This window comes from Dermacentor andersoni, chromosome 5, assembly GCF_023375885.2.
Source record: "Dermacentor andersoni chromosome 5, qqDerAnde1_hic_scaffold, whole genome shotgun sequence".
Taxonomy (NCBI): domain Eukaryota; kingdom Metazoa; phylum Arthropoda; class Arachnida; order Ixodida; family Ixodidae; genus Dermacentor; species Dermacentor andersoni.
In genome coordinates this window covers 141362806-141386159 of record NC_092818.1, presented here as the reverse complement: position 1 = coordinate 141386159, position 23354 = coordinate 141362806, and the positions used below count along the sequence as shown (strand labels likewise).

Below are 23354 nucleotides of genomic sequence, written 5' to 3'. Positions count from 1 at the left end.
TTTAGAGTAACAATGATGTCAGGTTAACAGACATGTGCTTGCACCAGAGTTAAGCTACTGTTACTGTTTTATGCATGTTATAATGTCGGAGAACCATTTAAGCAACCCTCATGAAGTCAAACAAAGTAACTTTGGAAGTTCTGTAAGATACTAGCTGGTTCTGCAGTGAAAGCTATACGCCACCAGTTAAAGCTACGTAGCAACTAATGTCATAAAATGTATGGAGGCAGCAACTACTGACCACTTTCCTTGAAGCACGGACTTGTAGATGGGAGAGTTCGCAGACGTGTTTGACGAGAACATCTGAACGGACAACAGCACAAGCAGGGTGTTGATGGCCTCCACGTGAAGCGCATAAGTGAAATCCCTGGTGAGAGACAAACATACTTCTGTTTGTGCTCCATTCATTTGAACACAAAATGGTGCAGAAACCATCAAGTTGGCATTGTAAGAACAAACACACACTGACAGCTTGTGCCCCATCTAAAACTATGATATTTACTTTATTCTTCGCGTCACAATATTTCTCCATTTCTTTTGTCAACCTCCACCAATTTTCAACCTTCATGCTTTTCATTCAAGACACGAGTAACTCCAACCACCCTAGCATCTTTTGCTGGCTCAACAGCCACAAAGCAGCCTCTCGTGCCCATGAATGTCAAGACAGTCAAAAATGAATGTCAAGAATGAATGTCAAAATATGGTAATTTGGAGCAGCATGAGCGTACAGATATTATAAGGTTGCTCTCGGTTTCAGGAAAAATATAAACTGTTTGGCAGAGTTCTGTAATGAGGTCAGTGAACCATGAAATCATCATGGTCACGTATGTTGACCACCTCAAGTCTCTGCTCTAGCCAATAAATGGTGTTTTCTAAGTCTCTCTAATCATTGATTTTTCAGTGATATTTAGCTTCCTCATAAAAACAAGCTTCTGTGTATGAAGGAGTTAAACTGACCAGCAATGATATTTAAATTCCAACTACAGATGAATTCCTTTAATTCGATTTTGATGGGACCAACAAAACTGATCAATTATCTGATGGGCCACATTAAAAGAGGCATAAAAGCTTCTGGATCCCCTCTGTGTCATTTGGCACTATTTGCCTGGCTCTAACCTGCATTGAATCAAATGTGTACCTAATTTTTATGGGTTTATAGTACACGATAATGTGCAGCGAAATCCAACATGCACCAGATTTTATAACAAAATAAACATGTGGCATGCCTCTGAGTCTGACAATCACAAATACGATCAAACCTGTAGAGTTTAGGAAATTTGTTTATGCCTATAATATCCATCATAGTCAGCTTCTACGAGCTTTTTATAGCTGTACACAAACTACAACATGTCATCCTCAGTGCGGTATACACGTAGACTAACCACTTTGCAAGGTTCAACCTGCAACACATGCAAATCTACAGAGTGCCAAAAACATGGGATGCAACTCTATTTCCACTACCTTAGCATGTAAAATACCTTCTTTTGAAAGAGGTTCTGTAATTAAATACTGAAAGTGGCATGCCATCATCACTTTCTTATGTGAAAACTTGTTCTGGCACCATCTTGTGATTACAATGGCAATGACGCTGGCTCAGACTTGCCGTCATAGCTGTAGCTAATGTGGCCATGGCTAATGCCGCAAATGCGATTTCGGCTTCGTATGACTGGAATGCTACTGGATCAGTAATGCGCAGGCAATTTAGGCGCCAGTAGGAAGAAAGGTGTCCATTAGGATCAGGCAAAAAAGGTAATCATTCATCCTGAGCTGCTATTATAGCTTCAAGATCTGCTGAAGTTGGGTTGGAAATTGGAGCTTTCGGTATGAGATGTCTTTGACATTGTCATCTAAGCGCCACCAAGACAGACTCTGGCACGATATGGGTCACAATAGGCTCCGTACAGTCAAGTTTGCGGCTACTCTGGCGCCATCTGCCGCAGTGAAGCGACAGCTCTGGGAAGGTGGCTCTGCGGCTCGGCTGACTTGACGCGTATTACTTCACGCGCACTGCACTTTGTGTCGGCCGCAGTTGGGGCCGTTTTGCTATGTTAGTTAGCCCTCCCCTTTATTTTTCGAATACGTCTTCTGACAGTGCAATGACATGCACTTTATGGACAAGCGTCGAAATTACAGAGGTGCGAAAAAGAACAAGTGCAACTGACGATACTGCTGCATAAGAGACTCACAGCCATGAAGGCCAGCCCGGGATAAATTGGTACATGTTTCCTAGCAGACCTTAGGAACTAGAACAGCGAAAGAAATGAATCGTAGCTGTGAGGGGAGTGAGGTAAGTCAGCTTCTGTCATCATATTTGTGAGAATGGTTTGTTTTGCAAATGGTGCTACACGTGTGCACTGCACAGCTTGTGTGACGCTAGCGGTCATGGCCGGGTCAGCTGGTCAACATTGAAAATGCATTTGTCATGACAGTGCTGATTTGACTACTGCTTAGAGTAGGCTTAGCGTGTGGTATGATCAGGATAACAGTGGCGTGTGTGATGAGCAATATTTTATGCCGAGGAAGCTTACTTTATGCTGGCAAGTGCTCGTTTATAGACAATACTTGTTTCCGCTGCTGGCGTCAGTGGCGCAATTTCACATGGTGTGATTTTTCTTGCGACTTTACATTTGAAAAATCACCTTGAAAAAGCAAAGGGCGTATGCAAGCAAAATAATTCGCAAGCGAAATCAGACCTTATGAAAAGGGCATAATGAACCTCTATCATTGTACATAATGAAAAATGAACAGTCGCATCATATAAATTCAGATGTCGTGGTCAATTAATCTAATTTTTCAGCTGCAGATGCTTCCGAATGGGTCCCAAAGGAATCAACCTGGATATGCTCTAATCATTTCGTCAATGGAGAAAAAAGCACAATCGAAAGTCATACTGACAGGAACCCCATGCTTTTTCTGCTTTTTACAAGGTATGGCAGGCTGACAAGAATAATCTGATGAATAAAAAGACCTGATAAATGAAGGTTCGTTTGTCCCACTTAATTGCTGCACGAAGCGACTCGTAGGTGCGCCGATTACGTCGGAAAATAGGTCCAAGTTCTGTGTTCAGCAGTGAGCGATGAAAAACTGCTTACAACTGATTCAAATCTGCAAAAGCTTTCATTTGGCGCCGTGCTAGACGACGATGAAGCACACAGAATGTTGGAGCATCGTGGGGTCACACAGTCACTTTCAATCAAGATCGCGCCCGACCGGACCAAATTTCTCAATTTCGATCAAGCATGGTCACTGCTAGATGGTCCAAAAATTCGAATCGAGTTAGTTTAGCTCACTCGGCATGATGGTGCTGACGACAGCCTACGATCGCGATCGTGAAGCTCGAACTCGATGCGCGGATCGCGATCGACTAAACACATATCGACAAAATCGCGATCCAAAGTGACCATGCAGCTGTACTTGGTTCAGATCCAACTGTATGGCAATCTAAAGTAACAATGTAAGTTACAACGTGACATGGGCATGAAATGATAGGCCGCAGCTAACAACTTGCCGGAGCGAAATGAGTCATGCATCAGCAACAGCAAGGAGTGGATTAAAACTCGGTCAACCTATTCGAAGCACATTTTCAGGGTGCCAGTTTAGTAACTTTGATGTTAGCACCTCTGTGTGTTTGTTTTTCTCTTCTGCATCTTCCTGTTTCTTGTGCTACAAGAAAAACTTCGATGTTAGTGTCACAGTAGGCTTTACTATGTGCAGGATGATTTCGTACAGTTGTTCTCTGTGCTGCAAATGTCATTTGACGTGAACGTCCAGGCTATACACTTCTTTCGCAGAAAGAACATGTGAAGTAGCGTACAGCTTGTCTCCGCTGGTTAACGCAGCAGCATGAAAGTAAGTACCTCTCCTGTTCCTTTAATATGCCTAAACCAGCAAAAAGTATTTGCAACATCACGAAGGACCATGCTGCACACAAAAAATTGTGAATCACGAATATATGCGTGGCTTTTGGTGACATATGCACAAAGTTTAAATTTCGCGGTCTTCCCACGTTTCCACTGTTGTGCCACTCGCTACAGGTGGCGCTAACAGGCAGCGCCTCTGAGCAGCAGCGGTGCCGCGCTGAGCAGCGCGGCACCGCTGCTGCTCAGAGGCGCCGCCTGTTCACTGGATGGAGCCTATTGAGGTCCCCAATGACATCAAAAGTGTCTGTGCTGATGAATCAAGATTAAATTACACAGCAAAGGCCCATTTCAGGATGTAAATAACAGCTTGGGCTCATAGAAATGTATGGCCCTGCCAACTGGGACCTTCAGTCAGGTTCAAGTTAAGCAAGCAGTTGAATTAACTGTAGTCAAATTAACGAAATTCTATTATAGCTTGCTGCATCAAATTCATAGTTTACGCCACAGGGAGATAAATGCAGTGTCAAGGCATCTTGTCAGCTTGTACGGTGCTCATAAATTTAAACGTGAACAATTCCTAAACTACTACAATGCATTTTGGTCACAGTTTCCCCTGCATATTGTACACTTGAAACTACTCCATGCTTAGAAACTGGCTACCTAGCGTTTACATGTCGCAGTTCCATGTAATTACCCATAAAAGCCATACTTTGCTCTTCACGTTTCAATTTATCAACGCTGTACTTGCACATAATACAACCATGACCATCCAATTGATGGTAGTTACAAAGCAACCTTGGACAACTTACAACAGGCACAGAAAATTTCCGCTCCTGTGTTACGCCATTAGCACTGCATAACGTATTTCTAAAGATAATCTTTGAGCCTGCGATAACAATGCCATATCTTCCTTTTTTTTTTATTTCAATAATTATGGAACAACGTTGAGGTGTGGCTACTAGATGGATGGAAATAGAAAGATTTTCAAAGTGCATGATTTGTTCGTAAAAGTGTACAGGATACAATGTGCTCCACAGGCTCCTATAAATTCAGGATGCTATTTTGGAGTCAAATTTTGCTATGTTGTTAATTTCCCCTACATTGGCATTTTGAACCAATCAGATAAGAGCACAGCTGCCTTGTGAGTAAATCAGAGCTGACAAGACAGTGGAATTCGACTGTCCAGAGTAGGATCCCCAGATATGATATGGGTAAGCACTAAGTTCGCCAACATAAATCTACAGCTATCGCTTAGCAACAAGAAGCTTGCTTTCTTGATCTCTTCAAAACAACATGGCTCAACTCATACCCCTGTCACACGGCAAATCTAATGTCATTTCCAACAAATGACATCTGTTGGGATTAATGTCACTATCACAGCGCGCTGTCACACGGCGAAAACTAATGTCATTTGAAAATGATGACAATGACGATAGTAAAAAAAAAAGACACGCCTCAAACCCACTTTTGTCCAAAAATTATTTTACAATATGCTAAATTCCACTAGAATATGTGATCGTTGCTTTCAAACCATAGCGTTCGATCACTAACTTGACACTGCCAACGAAGTCGAGTCAAGCCAAAGCTAAGGCAAGCAACAGGACGAAGAGAACGATAGGCGCGTCCGCTACATCTGCTGAAGTGGTATGAGAAGGGCAGTTGCATGTCATCGCCGTTCTGCGTTCTGATGTGCATGCGGGCTTCTAATATCCTCATTCTTGGCGCGTGCAACAGGAAAACATGCGCATGATTTTACGCCAAGTCAATTGAAGCAGCCACGGCAGATGCTCCGGTGCGAACCAACACGACTGCTGCAGCGAAAGCTAGACGGCTGTCTGGTCACTGGACTGAGAGTAGTTTTCTGTATTTACGCACGTGGTGGACTTCAATGTCGCTAAAGCAACAATTAGGTAATAAAATTGATAGAATAATAATGATCTTTTGTTCAAACAAAAAAGAAGCATGTACTGTTCGCGAAACACTGGTACACTCGTGGTGTCGAGGATACACATTCGGTTCCAAACGAATGCGAATGAGTTTGGCGAACTCATTCGTTTGTAAATGTCATTTTCGACGAATGTCATTACGTTTTACCGTGTGACAGCAAACAAATGGCATTATCAGCGAATGACATTCGTTGTAAATGACATTAGATTTGCCGTGTGACAGGGGTATCACTTCCTAAATTTGTGCATGTGGATTATGTACAGATAAATCTTAACATTAATTTTGAGAGATGAAGTGATAATTTTTTTTTGTTCAGTGTTTGGGGTACAGAAATTGCACTGGATTTGCACCTCTCAAACTTGCGATAGACATGGTCACAAAATTTTTAAAGTCAACATGAGCAAGCTGCAGTTAGGCTTGCTTACATGAGAAGCGTGAACCAATATGCCTACACGCATTACCCCTACAAAAAGTGCAAGCAACCATGCAAACATGTGCTCTACCTGCAGTGAGCTATTCTCGCTGCTGGCACCTGTAAGTGAACCCAACCCTCTACCTCTCGAGCATTAACAAAGGTCAAGCTTGTTCAACTTACAGCAGCGGAACGTCAACAACAATTTCAACTAAAGCATTCACCAAGGAATCCAAGAGATCTTCCTTTTTTGCATCTGAAAGGTGTAAATGGTTGGGCATGCAAAAGTAAAGGAGTAAGCTAACTACAAAAGGCGTACCAGCACAATAAAAAAATACACATTTCACTGTGTTATACTATCGATACACTACTTACACAATAAATTGTGCCAAGGCATTAGAAGACTTTAGAGCAAGGCTACATAAATGAATGTAAAGAAAAATACTTTACGTAAAATACCAAATAATGTTATATAATCCTACAAAAATGTAGCTTTGATAGCAAGAGAAGCACAGGTTCGGAAAAAAAGAAAAGGAATCTGCAAGAAAATTTTGTAATAAACCGAAAGCAGTCAAGATGAAAATGCTGCTTGCATGAGTTAGAGTGGATACTATTCGCATACAGACTAGCAGCTTTCTGAAAAAAAAAAGAAATTGCAATACTTATCAAGTTGAAACACTGCATCATATCATAATGCAGAAAGCAAGCAGTCATAACAATTCATTGGTTGTTTTTACACCTTGAAAGAACATCAAAAAGATATGCTAAGTTCGCCCAGTTTAACAGACTGCACTTGGGAAACTGCACATTGCCCAGATTTGTGAGCTGATGCTTGGTGAATCAAGAAAAACACAAATGAAAAGCAGACGACAACACCAGGGAGTTTTAGTCTGGACATGGACACAACCACAAGCCACAGCACTGGTGGTGCCATCTTGTGACACTGACTTATATCACAATGCCCAGAACTATTACTGAATAGGCAGGTTTAGCTTTACTAAGCTGCTATAACCAGGGTGTCGACAGCAACATAATAACCAATGTACAGCAGCACTTTTTTGTTCTTTCAAAAAGAATTCATGCAACACAAGAGATTTTGTAACACATCAATGAATGAAACACCACATAATGCCACAACCAGAGCTCTTGCTGATGGCCACGTTCCTAGCGTTCTGGTATTTCGTAAATGCAAATTTATATATATATATATATATATATATATATATATATATATATATATATATATATATATATATATATATATATATATATATATATATATATATATATACATATATATATATACATATATATACATATATATATATATATACATATATATGTATATATATATGTATATATATACATATATACATATATATACATATATACATATATATACATATATATACATATATATATATATATATATATACATATACATATATATATATATATATATATATATATATATATACATATGTGCAAAGTATATATATATATATATATATATATATATATATATATATATATATATATATGATGTGGCAGGTTGCTTCTTCATTTTCATTAATTTATAATTTCTTTAATTCATTTCATAAGTAGAATTTCCCCTATGTTGCTATGTTGTCATTGGTGTCAATGTTTATTGGCTTCTTCTAATATGATTTATATATATATATATATATATATATATATATATATATATATATATATATATATATATGTATATGAGCTATGGTACACTACAACCTTGAAATTCCCCTCTAACTCCCCCAATATATTAAGTTTGGCAGCATTGCTAAATAACTACATATAACACCACATTCAGAAGCAACAAATGGCTGAACATGGATGCCCTGTGGGAAGCTCTGCCATAAGAGAATTGCATAAATATACAAAATCACCATGAAACCCGTGATACCAGCCTAGATAACTGCTGTTGCAGTGTTGATGCAATTTTCAAGATTGGTAAATTTGGTGCTTGTTCTCCTCCCTAACAACCCCAATGAATTTAACAGTGTAATAAGGCGTCGCAGTGGGCAAGATGGTTCTGAGACATGGTGGGATACTACACTGAGAAGGAAGACTAAGGAAAAGGATATAATAAACTGAGACACTAGACAGACACAAGTCGATAGCCTGCACTTAATAGGCCTCTAGTCTCTCTCAGTTCATGTTATTGTCCTTAGTGTTGCTTCACAGCTGAGTGTTCCAGCATGTGACAGTGCAAATAGTTTGTTTCTTTCTGGTGTTCATCTAAGTGTTATAGCATAAGAGCAGGACTGCTTACCTCCTACAGTCGGTACCTGAAATTGCTTTACAACATTGTCTTCAGTAACGGTGACTATGAAGTATTTCAGGATGAACCGTATGATGAACAAAGCATTGTACGTTTGCCAGGTGAAGATGTTACTGTGGAAAAAGAAGTGAGTAAAGGGCACAGCATACAATAAGCCCTAGTTTTCATAACTAAATTTTTGACAGCGTGGCTTTTCGTTAGTGGAGGATCAAGCTGGTAGAACCGCACTGAGAAGTTTTAGACAGCAATATCCGGGGAATGCAAAAATTTGTAGCTAGGGCATGAGTTGCTGATTCCCTTTATTTCTTATTGTGAACTATCACGGTGAAAATTAAATAGTGACAATTCCACGTCTTCCTGCATTAAGCTCAATTTCAGCAAATGCATAGAGTGCGTTTATTAAAAAGAAATTTTGCCAGTCTTCTTACTACCTCCCATTACAGCTACTGGTCACAAAGGACATCACTGCAATAAACTCAATATTATATACATTTTGTGAACATCACACTGCTGCTGCAATTCAGTGGAACCCTCAGTGACAGCCAGGCTATCACATAAACCTCTAAATGCTCTATATATCTCTCATCTACAAATTTGGTGATATTCACAATTGGTGATACAGATAAGCTATACAACAATGTAGTTGTGGTTTCCCAAATATGTAAAAGCAAAAGCAAACTATGTACCAGCAAGTGCTCCGCTTTCCTCTAAATATGCAGCTATGCACTCTAGGCAAAATAGCCTGTTGTGAACAGAGGAACTTCTTATCTGTGTCTGCGTTTACTGTTTTATTTATGACAAACTATTAGTCCTTTGCCCATGCACTTTCCCATTATCTTTATTATTGGTGGTGTTAAAACATGACATTTAGCAACCCTTGCTTTGTGCTCCTGCTGTTTCATATCAATATGCTGGTAAACCGATGCCAATGAGTGTTTTTGAGTTGGCCATTGATTATATATATCTTTGACAACCTAACTCAATTCAAAGAACAAACTTGGCCTCTTCCATGCATTTTAATTCCTGTGTAGAGTGTTTCTCTAGTCCGAGAATGAATGTCAATTTTGCGATGCACCAAAAGCACGGCCTTTGAAGTCGTAGCATGACATACTATCACAATAGTGAAGCTCTGCAATCTTAGGGGCCGAAAAACACCTCATCCACAATCACAAATTTGTTGAGTGTAATGGAGTATGACACTGCTTAATAAAGATAGTATGCTTCTACGTCATTTCCTTATCTATTTTACTACTTTGGCCAAGACAGTGAACCAACACAGAGCCATTCCTCTATTTAATCTTCCCTCCTTTCTATGCAACATTCCACAGATTTCTATTATGCCATGGGAGGGATAGTTGGAGAATAACGTCACTACCAATTAGATGCTGCAAGATTCACTGCACATTTCATTCTCATTTGCCACATTGTGATGCATTTGCTTGATTTTTGTATGTGTTCCGTATGATAACACCCTACTTCACATATGTTTCACTGCCTGGTACACCGGTCTGCACTTTTAGGGGTAGTGATGCATTCATGCAGTCTCAAACACTGCAGTGCAAATAATTCGAAGAAACATACTTGTCACACTGCGCTGATGCCTTCAGCTCAAGTGCTCGGGTCAGGAACACGCTGACCAGTGCACTAAAATTGCCTGAAACTGCATTGTTCTGCAAAAGCGTTTCAAGCAGTGGCTCCAAGGAATTATCAAGGTGGCTGTACTCCTCCCTGCAATAAAGCAAACGTGAATGTGCTTTTAATCATAAGTTGCGTGTTTCAATACAGTACACGCTGTAATAACGAAGACGATAAGTACTTTTCACTGCACCTCATATCAACTTGCACTTTACATGTCTGTATATGTGTCTGTGGAATACGTACACGGTCAAACGACCGATAAGCGTAACCTATCTGCTTAATCAAAGCCGAATATGGCAAGCTAATTGCTGTATTCCTGGTCAGGGAGTATCAGACGTCTATGTGTTTCTGATGTCTGCGAAGAAAGCCGAACAATGTTCCATAACAACTTCAAACAGAGTAGCTACATAGCTTTCTCCGACGACCCGAGTCGACTTCTCAGCAAGCGAAAACAAGTGAAACCACTATTGACACAAATCCACGTCGTTATCGAAATGCTAATGAGCTTACCCGGTTCTTGGCGGTCTAATGGTGAAAGACAGCAGCTGGTTCCAAAAGGGGTCATTTGGCGTGATGGGCTCTTTGCTAACGAAACGCTGTAGGTGTTCGTTCTTTTTCAAATCATGGAGCGAACTTGTAGCCGTCCCCATTTCGGCGATTGATCAGCCCTGTGAGTGCAACAATTTATTTCAACAGATATAGCATTTCCAACCGATCTTGCGGCAGGTCGACAGTGAGAATCGCTGCTCCGAAATTAGACGTCACTTAGTACACGACCAGTGTAATGGGAAAAGAGACGGAGGTCAAAAGCATAGTAGGCGTCCCTTTAAACGCCAAGTGCGCGGCAAAGGCGTGGCGATGAAACACGTCAGGAAGAGTTTTTCGCTCCGATGACAGCCCAGTGCACGAATACGAACCTCAAGGGAGGAGCAGCGGCTTCGTCGCTCACATTTGGACAGCCCAAGATAGCTAAAACACGGAAAATCAACGGCGGTGGTGTGGCCGAAGTCGCCGCAAAAACCTACGCGTGGATACGTGCTCAGTTACGTAACATATCCGCTTCCGCCCAGCGATTGCGGCGTCCTCGCCAGGGAAAAACGAGCAAGACCGCTTCTCACGACGTTTGCGGGACTCAACGAGAGCGACGAGAGTTTGAAGCTGAAGAGAGACGGACGCTAGCCCTTGGTTTATCATACCGGCCAGTGTGTGCGTTTCATATTTTGTTCGACACCAAGAAGTCAAGCATTTCTCATGTCGCGTGTGTTCGCCTCGGCGCTTCGGCGTAGCATCTCGTGTGCTGTTGCCAGCACGCCTCGCAGCACCGGCTTCCAGACCCAACGCTTACTACACGTTGCACCAAGGCTTCTAGCGCCTGAGGTATTAAAACCGGCTCCGCCGTTCAAGGGTACGGCGGTGGTCGGCAACGAATTCAAAGAGCTGTCTCTCGCCGACTTCAATGGGAAGTACCTTGTCCTCTTTTTCTATCCGCTCGACTTCACTTTCGTGTGCCCGACAGAGATCATAGCCTTCAGCGACCGCGCCGACGAGTTCAGGAAGCTCAACACCGAGGTTGTTGCTGTTTCGATCGACTCTCACTTCTCCCACTTGGCTTGGGCCAACACTCCACGGAAGAATGGCGGATTGGGCGGCGTGAACATCCCCATGCTATCAGACCTGAACAAGACCATTTCTCGCGACTACGGAGTTTTGTTGGAGGGCCCCGGCGTGGCGCTTCGCGGGCTGTTCATCATTGACCCGAAGGGCATCGTGCGACAGATAACCATCAACGACCTTCCTGTGGGACGCTCGGTGGACGAGACGCTGAGGCTGGTTAAGGCATTCCAGTTTGTCGAGAAGCACGGCGAAGTCTGTCCTGCAGGTTGGCAGCCTGACTCGCCTACCATCAAGCCTGACCCCAAGAATTCGCAGGAGTACTTCAACAAAGTTAACTAGGGAATTCTAAAAACGTTTACTGGAACTAAGTGAGCTGCGTTTGCAAACTGTAGTAGCTATTGCTGGCCTACATTCATTCTCTTATTTGGATTGGCCTCCTGTTACAACCATATTTTCTCTAATAAACCGGTGATACGGCAGTGTGGGTTCATTCAGCTTTTACCATTTCATGTGTGCTTTGTGTTGCTGTCGTCAGTCTTGTTTCTCGTTAAGCGCTAGCAGCAATATATTTATTGTTTTGTTGGCATGAAACCTTTGTGCGCCCTGCTTTTTGAACAGGCTGAATTTGATAGGTTGCAACCATTTCTTAAATCACTGAGAGGGAAAATACTTGAAGGAAGACAGAGAACATTCAGCATTCCATGTTCTGCCATGCTAGCCTACAGAGGCAATTGCTCTTTGCTGCAGTCTCCAACCTTTCAAATGGCACGTTTTCTCCCTATGGCTAGTAGTGGCATGGTGGGAACTGCAACAAACATTTTTGCTCAAGTATGACTGATGGCTTTAACTTGTTGCCAGAAGTTTATTCTGAAACATTATGTAGATGCTATCCTAGAAGAGTTCCTTTGGAGTCGTTCAATCAACCAGTCGAATGGGAAACAGGACGCATGCAACAGTCCCTCTTGCTCCAGTAAGCTTGAGCTTGGCTGTTGTGTTCAACTGAAACAAAAAATGGAAGAATTAGCACGTCTTGATATGGTGGTTTATGATTTAAAAATGAATCTCTGAGTAAAATACTTGTGCATTCAGCCTTGTACCTAGAGGTGTTAGGAGGACTTAGCAAACATAAGAGCAAACAGCAGTTGCTTCTCTGTCAATGCGTTGTTTGGCCATTATGCTTGCAGATTAAACAACCATGGATGATGGCAGGTGACTGTATTATTGCTCCTGTGACCTGATGCTACTAGATAACAGCCACACTTCTATGTGAGAATGAGCTGAGCTTTACATTCAAAAGGTTCCTGAATTGCCAACTTTTCAATTATAAGCGTATGGATTTCAAGTTTTCAAGAACTACCCTGCCTTGAACGAAAGCATTGGCACATAAGTGTGACCTAGTGATCACCCTGCTATACTTCCAGATATTAGTTGAACCTATAGCTGGAGAATTGCAAATTAAATAAATATTTATATGTATAGTTGGACTGGAATGGCGCAATTAATTTCTAGAGTGCAGCATGTCAGCGTTGTCGCACAGCTGCTGGATAAAAAAAGAAAAGGTGCAGTCTGCTGCATCGGGCAGGCTGCAATGAGAGCGAACAGGACAGCTTTTGTAGCATTGTTGGCTGCTTGGTTGGGCCAACTGACGCAACTGACGGGGATGGAACGCATTGGCTTTCACGGGCGACGGCGTTCCAAGTGCGTTCCTGAAGCATTTTCTATGCCAATCTCAGACAACACTCCCCTACTGGTGGCACCGTGGTAATTGACACCATTTTTGATGCACGTGGCAGGCTGCACCTTTAGCCATGGTTGTTATTGATTATAAAGCACCAAAGTGCATTATTGTATTGAAGATTGAGGCAGAATCTCACTCCTGCGCTTTAGCCCAATGTGGCCTATGATTTCAAGCAGTAACATTATAAAAATGCTATTACAGACGACAACAATGTAAGTGTACTCACCTTTGGGTAAAAAGGCTTCACTTCCAGACCATATTTGAATGTGTATTCGGAACCCTGCTGTAAGGGGCACCGAATGCCTCTTCCCCGGCAGCCATCTCTATCTGAAGTGGGCAGCGGAAGCTCGAGATCGTCTTCAAGAACAGCACTGATACCCATCAACAAGGTTGGAGAATTCTGATCTGCAATGAAAAGCATTTATTTTGGCATCGAACTGAAGTATGTTATGTTAAAAACCAATAATAGTGCATTAAGTAGTATCTCTCTCAAAAGCAAATGATTTAGATTTGCTGCTAGAAGCTCAAAGACCTCTTATGATTACCTGCATTTAATGCGGAAACTATCTTGTGTGTAGCTCTGGCTTCTAAATTTGCAGCTAGTCGTGCAGAAACAGGCTGTGTTGGTACGGTAAAGCCTTGCTTTAATGGAAACCCGATATTGCGAAATTCTCGATTTAACGAAGCCAATTTGATTCCCGAACACACATACATAGAGCTTATGGTGCTGAAAACCTCGAAGCAAAGATGTGAACTCAATGTCTCAACCGATTTAAGTCTTTTTTTTTAAAGTATGGGTAACGAAATGGGCCATAGGAAACCTGGTATGTTGGAATGCCTCGAAATATATTCACGTTTTAAATGCATTACCAGGCCAGTTTGAGGGGAGCCATCTTACTCTTGTGAACATACCTATTGCTGGTTCTCGGCATTACCAGCTCAGCATTCGTTGCACCGGAACACGTTGAACGGGTTCATTGTCTACGATAGATGCGTGGCCTACACACGGGCAACAACCAGTTTTTTTTTTTGCACTCAAATGTGTTTTACTAACATGAGTGTTTCATTTGTTTTTGATTTAACAAATTTATTGATTTAGGAATTACCAATTCCCATCAACCTCGTTGTGTTGAGGTTAGCTAGATTTAATTTTATTATATAGAAAAGCTGCTCACATTATGTCGTATCGAAGAAAACACACCATGTGCAATTTCCATACACCGTTCAGGATGCTCCACTGCCCAGGGTCAATGAAATGAAACATCTTGCTGTGTTTTTCAACAAAATGCTAAGCTTCCCTTCACACACTAAATATGCAAACAACAAGACCTTCGAATTTGTTTGTCATATATATCGCATGACTTCCACTCCCCTCTTGTCTTTTTGTGCAGGCATGTACCCAGGTTTTCTGTTTTGGGGGGGGGGGGAGGGGGGGCAACCCCAAGGTAACATTTCTATGCAAATGAGGGGAGGGGGATTCCTTTACTAGTACAATTGTGATTAACGCCCACCATTCACCATAAAGACATGTAAACATGTAAAAGAGAAATGAAATAAGGTGTATCTCACAGGTATGCCTGGGAGATACACCTCTCCTTTACTTGGCAAACAAGGAGCCACATCAAATGGACTTGTGCATGAAAGAAGTGCAGAAAGAACACTGCCAAGAACAAGTAAACAACCTAAACTGTAAAATAAAGATTTCTAGTAGCGTTTTTTGAATTAGGTCTGGAAGAATTATAGAGAAATATATATTTGCTGAGCAATCACAGTTATTTTGGATCCCTCGTTGACTGCTCTACCAAGTGCCAAAACCGACTCGTACTCGTAGAACTCGTTGTTTGGGAAGTTGTGTAACGATGCGTGGTCCCCAGTACCATACAACCATAGTGGTACAATCGTCTAAAGCGCAGGACGCTGCGGTTCTAGACGTACTGCGGTATTGCGCCCACCGCGGAAAGTTGGAAAAACAACCACATTAGCACTTCAGAGAAATGGCTACGTCAGGCGGCTCGACTGATAACTGTAGAAGCGTCATTCAAAACACATGGAAATATTCTCCACTGCCGGCAGCGTTTTCTGCACTTCCATTTTAAATAAAAAGATGTTGATCCATGAATATTTTCACCTACAATTGTTAAATTTGTTAATTTTCGCTTTTCCTTCCTGTTTGGCTGTTGCCTTGGCTCTCTCCCTGAGTAGATCGCTTAATTTCTCAACATCCTTGCGACTCTTGTTCCCAGTTGCCAATTTCGCAGGAAAAGTGCTGTACAATTAGGGAAAAGCCAGATGCAGTAATGGGTGATAGTCATATTGCTTATTGGTTTAACGGTTATTACAGGGCCTGATGATGGACGCTGTTTCGCATTATTTTATTTTCCACCTTACTAGCCCACAAAGTGCACTCTAAAACAAAATTACACCTTTGAGTCGTATCTTGCCACACAACGATAAATGTCATCTGTCTTTCCGGCATTTCCTTTCTTTAACGCTGCAAGCCCGGTACTCCCCAGTAACGAACGGCATGCGCGTTATCAGCATGACATAGCATTGCCGACTGGAAAGTTGCGGGCGCGGCGTTTTCAAGAAAGGAAACGCAAGCAAGGCAGATGACGATTATCGTTGTGTGGCAGATATACACACCAAAGGCTGTAAACTTTTTTTACAGTGCACTCTAAAACAAGATTACACCCTTTGGGTTGTATCTTGCCACGCAACGATAAATGTCATCTGTCTTTCCCGCATTACCTTTCTTTAACGCTGCAAGCCCGGTACTTCCCAGTAACGACCGGCATGCGCGTTATCAGCATGACATAGCATTGCCGACTGGAAAGTTGCGGGCGCGGCGTTTTCAAGAAAGGAAACGCAAGCAAGGCAGATGACGATTATCGTTGTGCGGCATATATACACCCCAAAGGGTGTAAACTTTTTAGAGTGCACTCTACACTCTTAGAAAAATTTACACCCTTCGGGGTTTATCTTGTCCCACAACAATAATCGTCATCTGTCTTGCCCGCGTTTCCTTCCTTTAACGCTGCGAGCCCGGTACTTCCCAGTCACGAACGGCATGCGCGTTATCAGTGTGACGCAGCGTTCTCGACAGGAAAGTATCGAGCGCCGAGGTTTCAGGAAAGGAAACGCAAGCCAGCCAGATGACGATTATTGTTGTGGGACAAATGTACACCCCGAAGGGTGCAACCGTTTTAAGAGTGTAAAACAAGATTACACCCTTTGGGTTGTATCTTGCCACACAACAATAAACGTCATCTGTCTTCTCCGCATTTCCTTTCTTCAGCGCTCCGAGCCCGGTATTTCCCAGTAACGAACGGCATGCGCGTTATCAGCATGACATAGCATTCCCGACAGAAAAGTAGCGGGCGCGGCGTTTTTAAGAAAGGAAATGCAAGCAAGGCAGATGACGATTATTGTTGTGTGCCAGATAAACACCCCAAAGGGTGTACGTTTGTCTATATATCGCGGGCATATGGTTCCGAGGATCTGCCAGCGTCGCGGCGAGCCGTCACTTGAGGAAATAATGAAACAATTAAAAGGAAAAGTTAAACGCAAGTGGGGTTTTCTCCGGCCGCAACTCGTTCCACGAGCATACAGAGCAACCGACTACGAACCGAATCCCTTTCCAGGTCCCATTATCAGTCTGAACAAAGAAGGTTGAACTAACGAAGCAACAGTGATGCGCGTGATCGTGGAATAGATGGTGACAAATGAACGCATCTCGAATTAATGGGGTGCGTACCGAATCGGTGAGAGAACGCCTTCACACCTCAGGAGGTGCCGATAAATACCGCCATCCAGAAAGAGCGAAAAAATTGACCACCATTCCACTCTGTGAAAATGGAGTGGCACCGAAAGCTGACGACAGTCAAAGCTCTCAAACGAAAAGCAAAGTGCTTCACCTCCGCCGCGGGTCGGCCCGAAGATAGTGCAATATCGGGCCGACCCGCGGCGGAGGTGAAGCAGGCGTTAAGCACGCCCCATATATACGGGGTCCGATCCCGAAGGTACACTCTCAGGCAAAGGTGCACCCTTTGGGGTGTTTATCTGCCACACAGCAATAATCGTCATCTGGCTTGCTAACGTTACCTTTCTTCAAAACACCGCGCCCGCTACTTTCCTGTCGGCAATGCTATGTCATGCTGATAACGCGCATGCCGTTCGTCACTGGGAAGTACCGTGCTCGCAGCGTTAAAGAAAGGAAATGCGGACAAGACATGACGTTTACTGTTGTTGGGCAAGATACAACCCAAAGGGTGTAATTTTGCTTTAGAGTGTCTATAGTGCAATGCCGGGCCTATCCCCGGCAGAGGAGAAGCAGGAGTTAAGCACTCCCCATACGTGGGCCGATCCCGATGACAGTGCAATGCCGGGCCCACCTGCGGCGCCGCGCAGGTGAAGCAGGCGCTAAGCGCTCCCCATACGTGGATCCATCCCGAAGATAGTGCAATGCCGGGCCGACCCTCGGCGGAGGTGAATTAAGCGCTCCCCATACGTGGGCTGATCCCGAAGATAGTGAAATACCGGGCCGACCCCCGGCGGAGGTGAAGCAGGTGTTAAGCACTCCCCATACGTGGGTCCATCCCGAAGATAGTGCAATGCCGGGCCGACCCTCGGCGGAGGTGAATTAAGCGCTCCCCATACGTGGGCTGATCCCGAAGATAGTGAAATACCGGGCCGACCCCCGGCGGAGGTGAAGCAGGTGTTAAGCACTCCCCATACGTGGATCCATCCCGAAGATAGTGCAATGCCGGGCCGACCCTCGGCGGAGGTGAATTAAGCGCTCCCCATACGGTGGGCTGATCCCGAAGATAGTGAAATACCGGGCCGACCCCTGGCGGAGGTGAAGCAAGCGTTAAGCACTCCCCATACGTGGGCCGATCCCGATGATAGTGCAATGCCGGGCCCACCTGCGGCGCCGCGCAGGGGAAGCAGGCGCTAAGCGCTCCCCATACATGGGTCCATCCCGAAGATCCCGAAGGGCGCGTCACAGGTTCCCGGGCCCACAGGGGTATGTGTCATTGAGGTTGGACCCTTTCTGCACTAACACCAGGATCGGCCCATATAATATTTTTTTTTTCTGTTGACGAACGCCGAAAAAACTACGGAAGGTGTACAGCTTTCGCTGTAAAAGGCAGCAAGATGTCGACCGCCAAATAGATTGAGTTGTAGGCGGTTTAGGAGTGTGTGTGAGGAGTGGTGGCGTGGAGGGGAGGTGTATGCCGCTTAATTTCCGGGGTGGGGGGCTGCCCCTCCCCCTCTGGCTACGTGCTTGACTGTGCGTCTTCCACTACTGAGTACGCCTCTGTAGTTTGGGGTGAAACGTGCAAATCTAATTCTCACCTCATTGAATGGGTCAAAAATAAACTGATATCTATTTTCAAGCACCACTTTTACCATTCTGGCGACCATAGTCCAGCCCTCTCATCATCATCATATCATAAGCCTGGTTACGCCCACTGCAGGGCAAAGGTTCCTTCCCTCGGAATCCAGTCCGTAACCCTTAATGACCATCGGTTATCTTCCCTCCTCATTACATGTCCTGCCCATGCCCATTTCTTTTTCTTGATTTCAACTAAGATGTCATTAACGCGCGTTTGTTCCCACACCCAATCTGCTCTTTTCTTATCCCTTAATGTTACACCTATCATTCTTCTTTCCATAGCTCGTTGCGTCGTCCTCAATTTAAGTAGAACCCCTTTCGTAAGCCTCCAGGTTTCTGCCCCGTACGTGAGTACTGGTAACACACAGCTGTTATATACTTTTCTCTTGAGGGATAATGGTAACCTGCTGTTCATGATCTGCGAATGCCTGCCAAACGCACCCCAGCCCATTCTTATTCTTCTGATTATTTCACTCTCATGATCCGGATCCGCCGTCACTACGTGTCCTAAGTAGATGTATTCCCTTACCACTTCCAGTGCCTCGCTACCTATCGTAAACTGCTGTTCCCTTCCGAGACTGTTAAACATTACTTTAGTTTTCTGCAGATTAATTTTTAGTCCCACCCTTCTGCTCTGCCTCTCCTGGTCAGTCCTCTCAAATATACCTCTACTTATACCTCTAATATCAAGACGTATTAAGTTAGACCTTTCCTTTCTCTATAAGGTGGTCCATGGCATTATGCATTGCCCAAAGCTTCTTAATCATGTGCGATTTTCTGTACTGCAAAGGTTTACCAGGCAACATTCCACATTTTCTGCCCGGCCTTGTTGCATTAAGGACTGTCGTATGGTTCGACTCCAAACACATGTAATAAGTATTCTGCCTGTATTGACATATTTCGGAGTTCGTTTGCTTTGTTTAAGGTGAAAGCCTTATATGCCCCATGAAGCGAAAAATCCGCCGTCTGTTATCATCCGATGGTACCAAAACACACGTGACCAAGTGATGACTTCACATTCCCGGCGTTGGACCTGCTGCGGCTTATTACACTGCGAAATTCTGCGGTGAACAGCCACGTCGTCGGACGGACACCATGCCCCCCCCCCTCCCAAAAAAAAAACTGACCTAGCCCACTCCCAAAATTGGGTTAAGGGTGATTAAGGTGGATTAAAGTAGACTAAGGTGGATTAAAGTGGATATAGGTGGGTTGAAGTGGATTACGGCGGATTAAGGTTGGTACAAATTAGATCAAGGTGGATTAAGGTAGTGTTTTGATGTAAGATGATAACTTAGAGAAGTCATTATGATTTCGCATTCAAATCATGTAATGAAAGCTTAAGTGACTGTCAACCTTTTTCAGATAAATGTAGATAATCATGTTGTATGATTAGTTCCCTTTTACGTCCACCTCATCGTTTTCTCTTTCGCTATCTGCTTCTCCGTCTCGCATTTTTTTTTTTGTCTACCACATGTCTTCTTTGTATATATTGTCTTGCGTATTACTTTTTAAGTGCACCAGTACGAAGGCTCTATAGATGTTCCTGGGCACTATAATAAACATTTCATTTACTATTATTATTATTATTATTATTATTATTATTATTATTGTTGTTGTTGTTCTTGTTGTTGTTGTTGTTGTCCAGATCCTAGACATGGGAACAGCCAACTGAAAGAGCCAGTTCAGTTGTGCTTTATCTTGAACCGGCGGTATTTAGAATGTACGTGATGACTCGTTTGAAATGTGGTCACAAACGAACGTGGCTACTTTGATCACGCAGAAAGGGAGAACAGTTGAGGGGGGGGGGAGGGAAACGAAAGCTCAAAGATTCGCGGCTATGCGGGAATCTTCGCGGCTGCAGTTATGTGCCTTACTTGAAGTGAAGGCCATGTTGATCCTCGCTGTGTCGCCACGCTTTATGGCACACGGTTCCGACGAGCAGGGCTGTATCAGGACTGACTTCACCGTTCCACCTTAAATTGAGAAAAGAAAGAAGCAACTTCGAAAATGTTTTATGAAAATTGGTCACCGCGCCGTCGGTAGTGATGACCAACACTAGGAATAAAGGCTTAAGGACCGAGACGCCCGTAATGCAAGGAAGGCTTCAGTGACTTATTGTAGCGCGCACTGGCTGCCGAAGAGTGCCACAAAGCTCCGAACGCAACACTTAGGAGCTCTATTCTCGAGTCTCGTACAATTGCACAACTTTTCATAAGCGGCTTCAGACCATATATACAATAATGGGACTTGTACCATTATTGCTACATATTTGAATGATTGAACATTATATGGCATGCCAAATTGCTTTACTCAGCCACGTATGGAGTTGCTGTTGAAGCAAGGTATCTGTACGAACTTTTGCCAAGAGTTTGACATTTGTATTGCATAGTCATTCATCTCATTCCTCGAGCACCCGTATATTATTATCTCTGCTGTTCCTTTATTTTGTTTAGCTCGGGAGCATTTTATGGCCATATAAGCCGCCTACCAACTTTACATCCTTGAATGCGATATAACTTTCCGCACTTGATATTTTTGTTATTGCTTAGCACAGTGCTGTCGAATTATTGCTTAGCACAGTGTCGTGAGAATGGTAATTACAATCGTAACTCGTTCACTTAAGTTTCGCAGAGAGGAGGAAGCTTTTTCATGTATGGTATAACACTGCCACCTGCCTAACTTTGTAGCAGAAGGCATGCTATACAGATGCGCCCATTTCGGTGTCCTTCAAAACGTCAGATAAGTGTGGTTAAAAAAAAATATGCATCCTTTCCCATGGATCGGGCCAGCTATATATACATGTACCACTGCCATTCGGGGAAAGTTGCTTTACAATCTCGTTAAGCCAACGAGCTAACAGATATATGGCGACACAAGGCCGATCAAGTTAACTGGAAAATTGAAGCGCTTCTTCCAGCTTGTGGGTTTCGAGATGCTTTAATTTATTATATTTTTTCATGTTTGCAGCGATTCGAGTTGTCGGATAATTCGATGTCGTGCCAAAGCCATCAGCAAGCCTCCTAATTATAGCTACGAGGTATGGTAGGTGCGCGACTGCACCGGTGGTCTCAGAACCAAGACAATATTTCTGCAACAGGAAACCTTTCTTTTAGAGTTACCGAAAATTGTCCCTCTGTGTAACATTCAATTCAATTCATTCTTTCTTTTTCATTACAGAAAAAATACACAAATGCTACACAGAAAATTATACATTGAGCTGAATGGCTATTCTTTCCTTATGTGAGAGCAACAGCTGCGTTCACACGCTTAGTTTCTGAATACCTGTATGTAGCCTTGGTTACACTTTTGGTTTAGCCCTTTTATCTTATACGAGAATGAATATCCCCGGTGTATATAGGCATCTTCTATAGGTTGAACAGACTACCCCACGCTTGCTACGTCGCAGACACTCACCACAACTCTTGAACGATACGTTTCGGACCTGTGCCGTCGCTGCGCACAGAGTTGCGACGAAGACGAAGACACCGAGAGCGACGCCGTCCATCCTTTCAGCAGCGGGGGCGCAGTGCGAGACGAAGATTCGCGCAATCTCGAATAAGCAGCGCGTCAGCGCCCACGCTTAAATAAGGTTGCGAGCACAGCTCCAAGGCGAATGCCGAAGAGATGTTATTCCTGCCGTAGCGTCCTTTTCTCACGGTTGAGTGATCTCTACGTCGGAGGATGTATCCTTCGGCGCCGCAGCTGTGGCTACCCTGCCACTGAGATAGCAGAGAGAGCCCAGCTCTTGTGATGTTGGCAGGCTTGCGTTCGAGTTGCCTCACATTTCATCTCTTCCGGTAGTTCATTTGCGAGGTGTAACAAATGGAGTAGTTTGCAGGAGACAAAAAAAAAAAAAAAAAAGAAGAAGAAGGAAGATGGCCGCTGCAAAGAATCAAGGATGGAAATTCGGCCGAGATTGATGTGCCAGGTTCGAAAGGCTCAACTAAAAATTGAGGAACTTCAAGCCGAGTAAAGGCCAAAAGTTTTCGAGCCAGTCCAGTTGCTTCTCCAGGGGCGACATTGGAAGGGAAGGAACGGTTTCGTACTTGCGCAAGGCGGCTGCTGAAGTCTACTGCCATCCTGAGAACATCGTGGACGTAAACCAAACTCCCTCGTAATAACGAAATCTCTCTATTCGGGCTATTGCTTTATTCGAAGTTTCACGAAGTGGCGATTGTTGTGCATACATATTGTACCGGATTTACCCGGTGGAATGGCGCCTGATTCCGCTTAATACAAAGTGCGCAGCAGGAAATCGGCACTAGACAGTTCACCGCAGTGTGTACGGTCACCCTTAGCTTTTCTTCCTGTAAAGTTGTCAACCCGGACAGACAAAGCGCGCTGACAAAGCCTAAAAAGACGTCCTGTTGGGCGAGTTGGTCACAATCCATCTTGGGTACTAGGCGCGAACACACACAAGAAACGCCTTCTTCCTTGTTTCTTTTGTG

At 43.6% G+C, this 23354-nt stretch overlaps 3 protein-coding genes across 3 annotated transcripts in view; 1 reads left to right on the top strand and 2 right to left on the bottom strand.

Moving 5' to 3' along the window:
- LOC126531285 (dymeclin) overlaps positions 1-11195 on the bottom strand; it is a 34956-nt gene extending 23761 nt beyond the window's left edge. Inside the window, exons 1-6 of the mRNA XM_050178748.3 lie at positions 11077-11195; positions 10670-10827; positions 10103-10249; positions 8513-8634; positions 6403-6475; positions 242-367 (exon numbers count right to left, since the gene is read on the bottom strand). Coding sequence (XP_050034705.1) covers positions 242-367; positions 6403-6475; positions 8513-8634; positions 10103-10249; positions 10670-10809 — 608 coding nt within the window. The 5' untranslated portion in view covers positions 10810-10827; positions 11077-11195. The remainder of the gene's footprint in view (positions 1-241; positions 368-6402; positions 6476-8512; positions 8635-10102; positions 10250-10669; positions 10828-11076) is intronic.
- Positions 11196-11311: 116 nt separating this feature from the next.
- LOC126531288 (peroxiredoxin prdx-2-like) lies at positions 11312-12252 on the top strand. Its single transcript, XM_050178759.3, has one exon. It carries the CDS (start codon positions 11411-11413, stop codon positions 12110-12112), a length of 702 nt encoding a protein of 233 aa, XP_050034716.1. The 5' UTR covers positions 11312-11410; the 3' UTR covers positions 12113-12252.
- A 363-nt stretch (positions 12253-12615) lies between these two features.
- Positions 12616-23152, bottom strand: LOC126531289 (mite group 2 allergen Tyr p 2-like). The gene is made up of 4 exons (XM_050178760.3): positions 22321-23152; positions 20781-20879; positions 13738-13916; positions 12616-12772 (listed from the first exon to the last, which is right to left on the bottom strand). The coding sequence occupies exons 1-4, from the start codon at positions 22409-22411 to the stop codon at positions 12689-12691; spliced, it is 453 nt and encodes a 150-aa protein (XP_050034717.1). The 5' UTR covers positions 22412-23152; the 3' UTR covers positions 12616-12688.
- Positions 23153-23354: the final 202 nt, after the last annotated feature.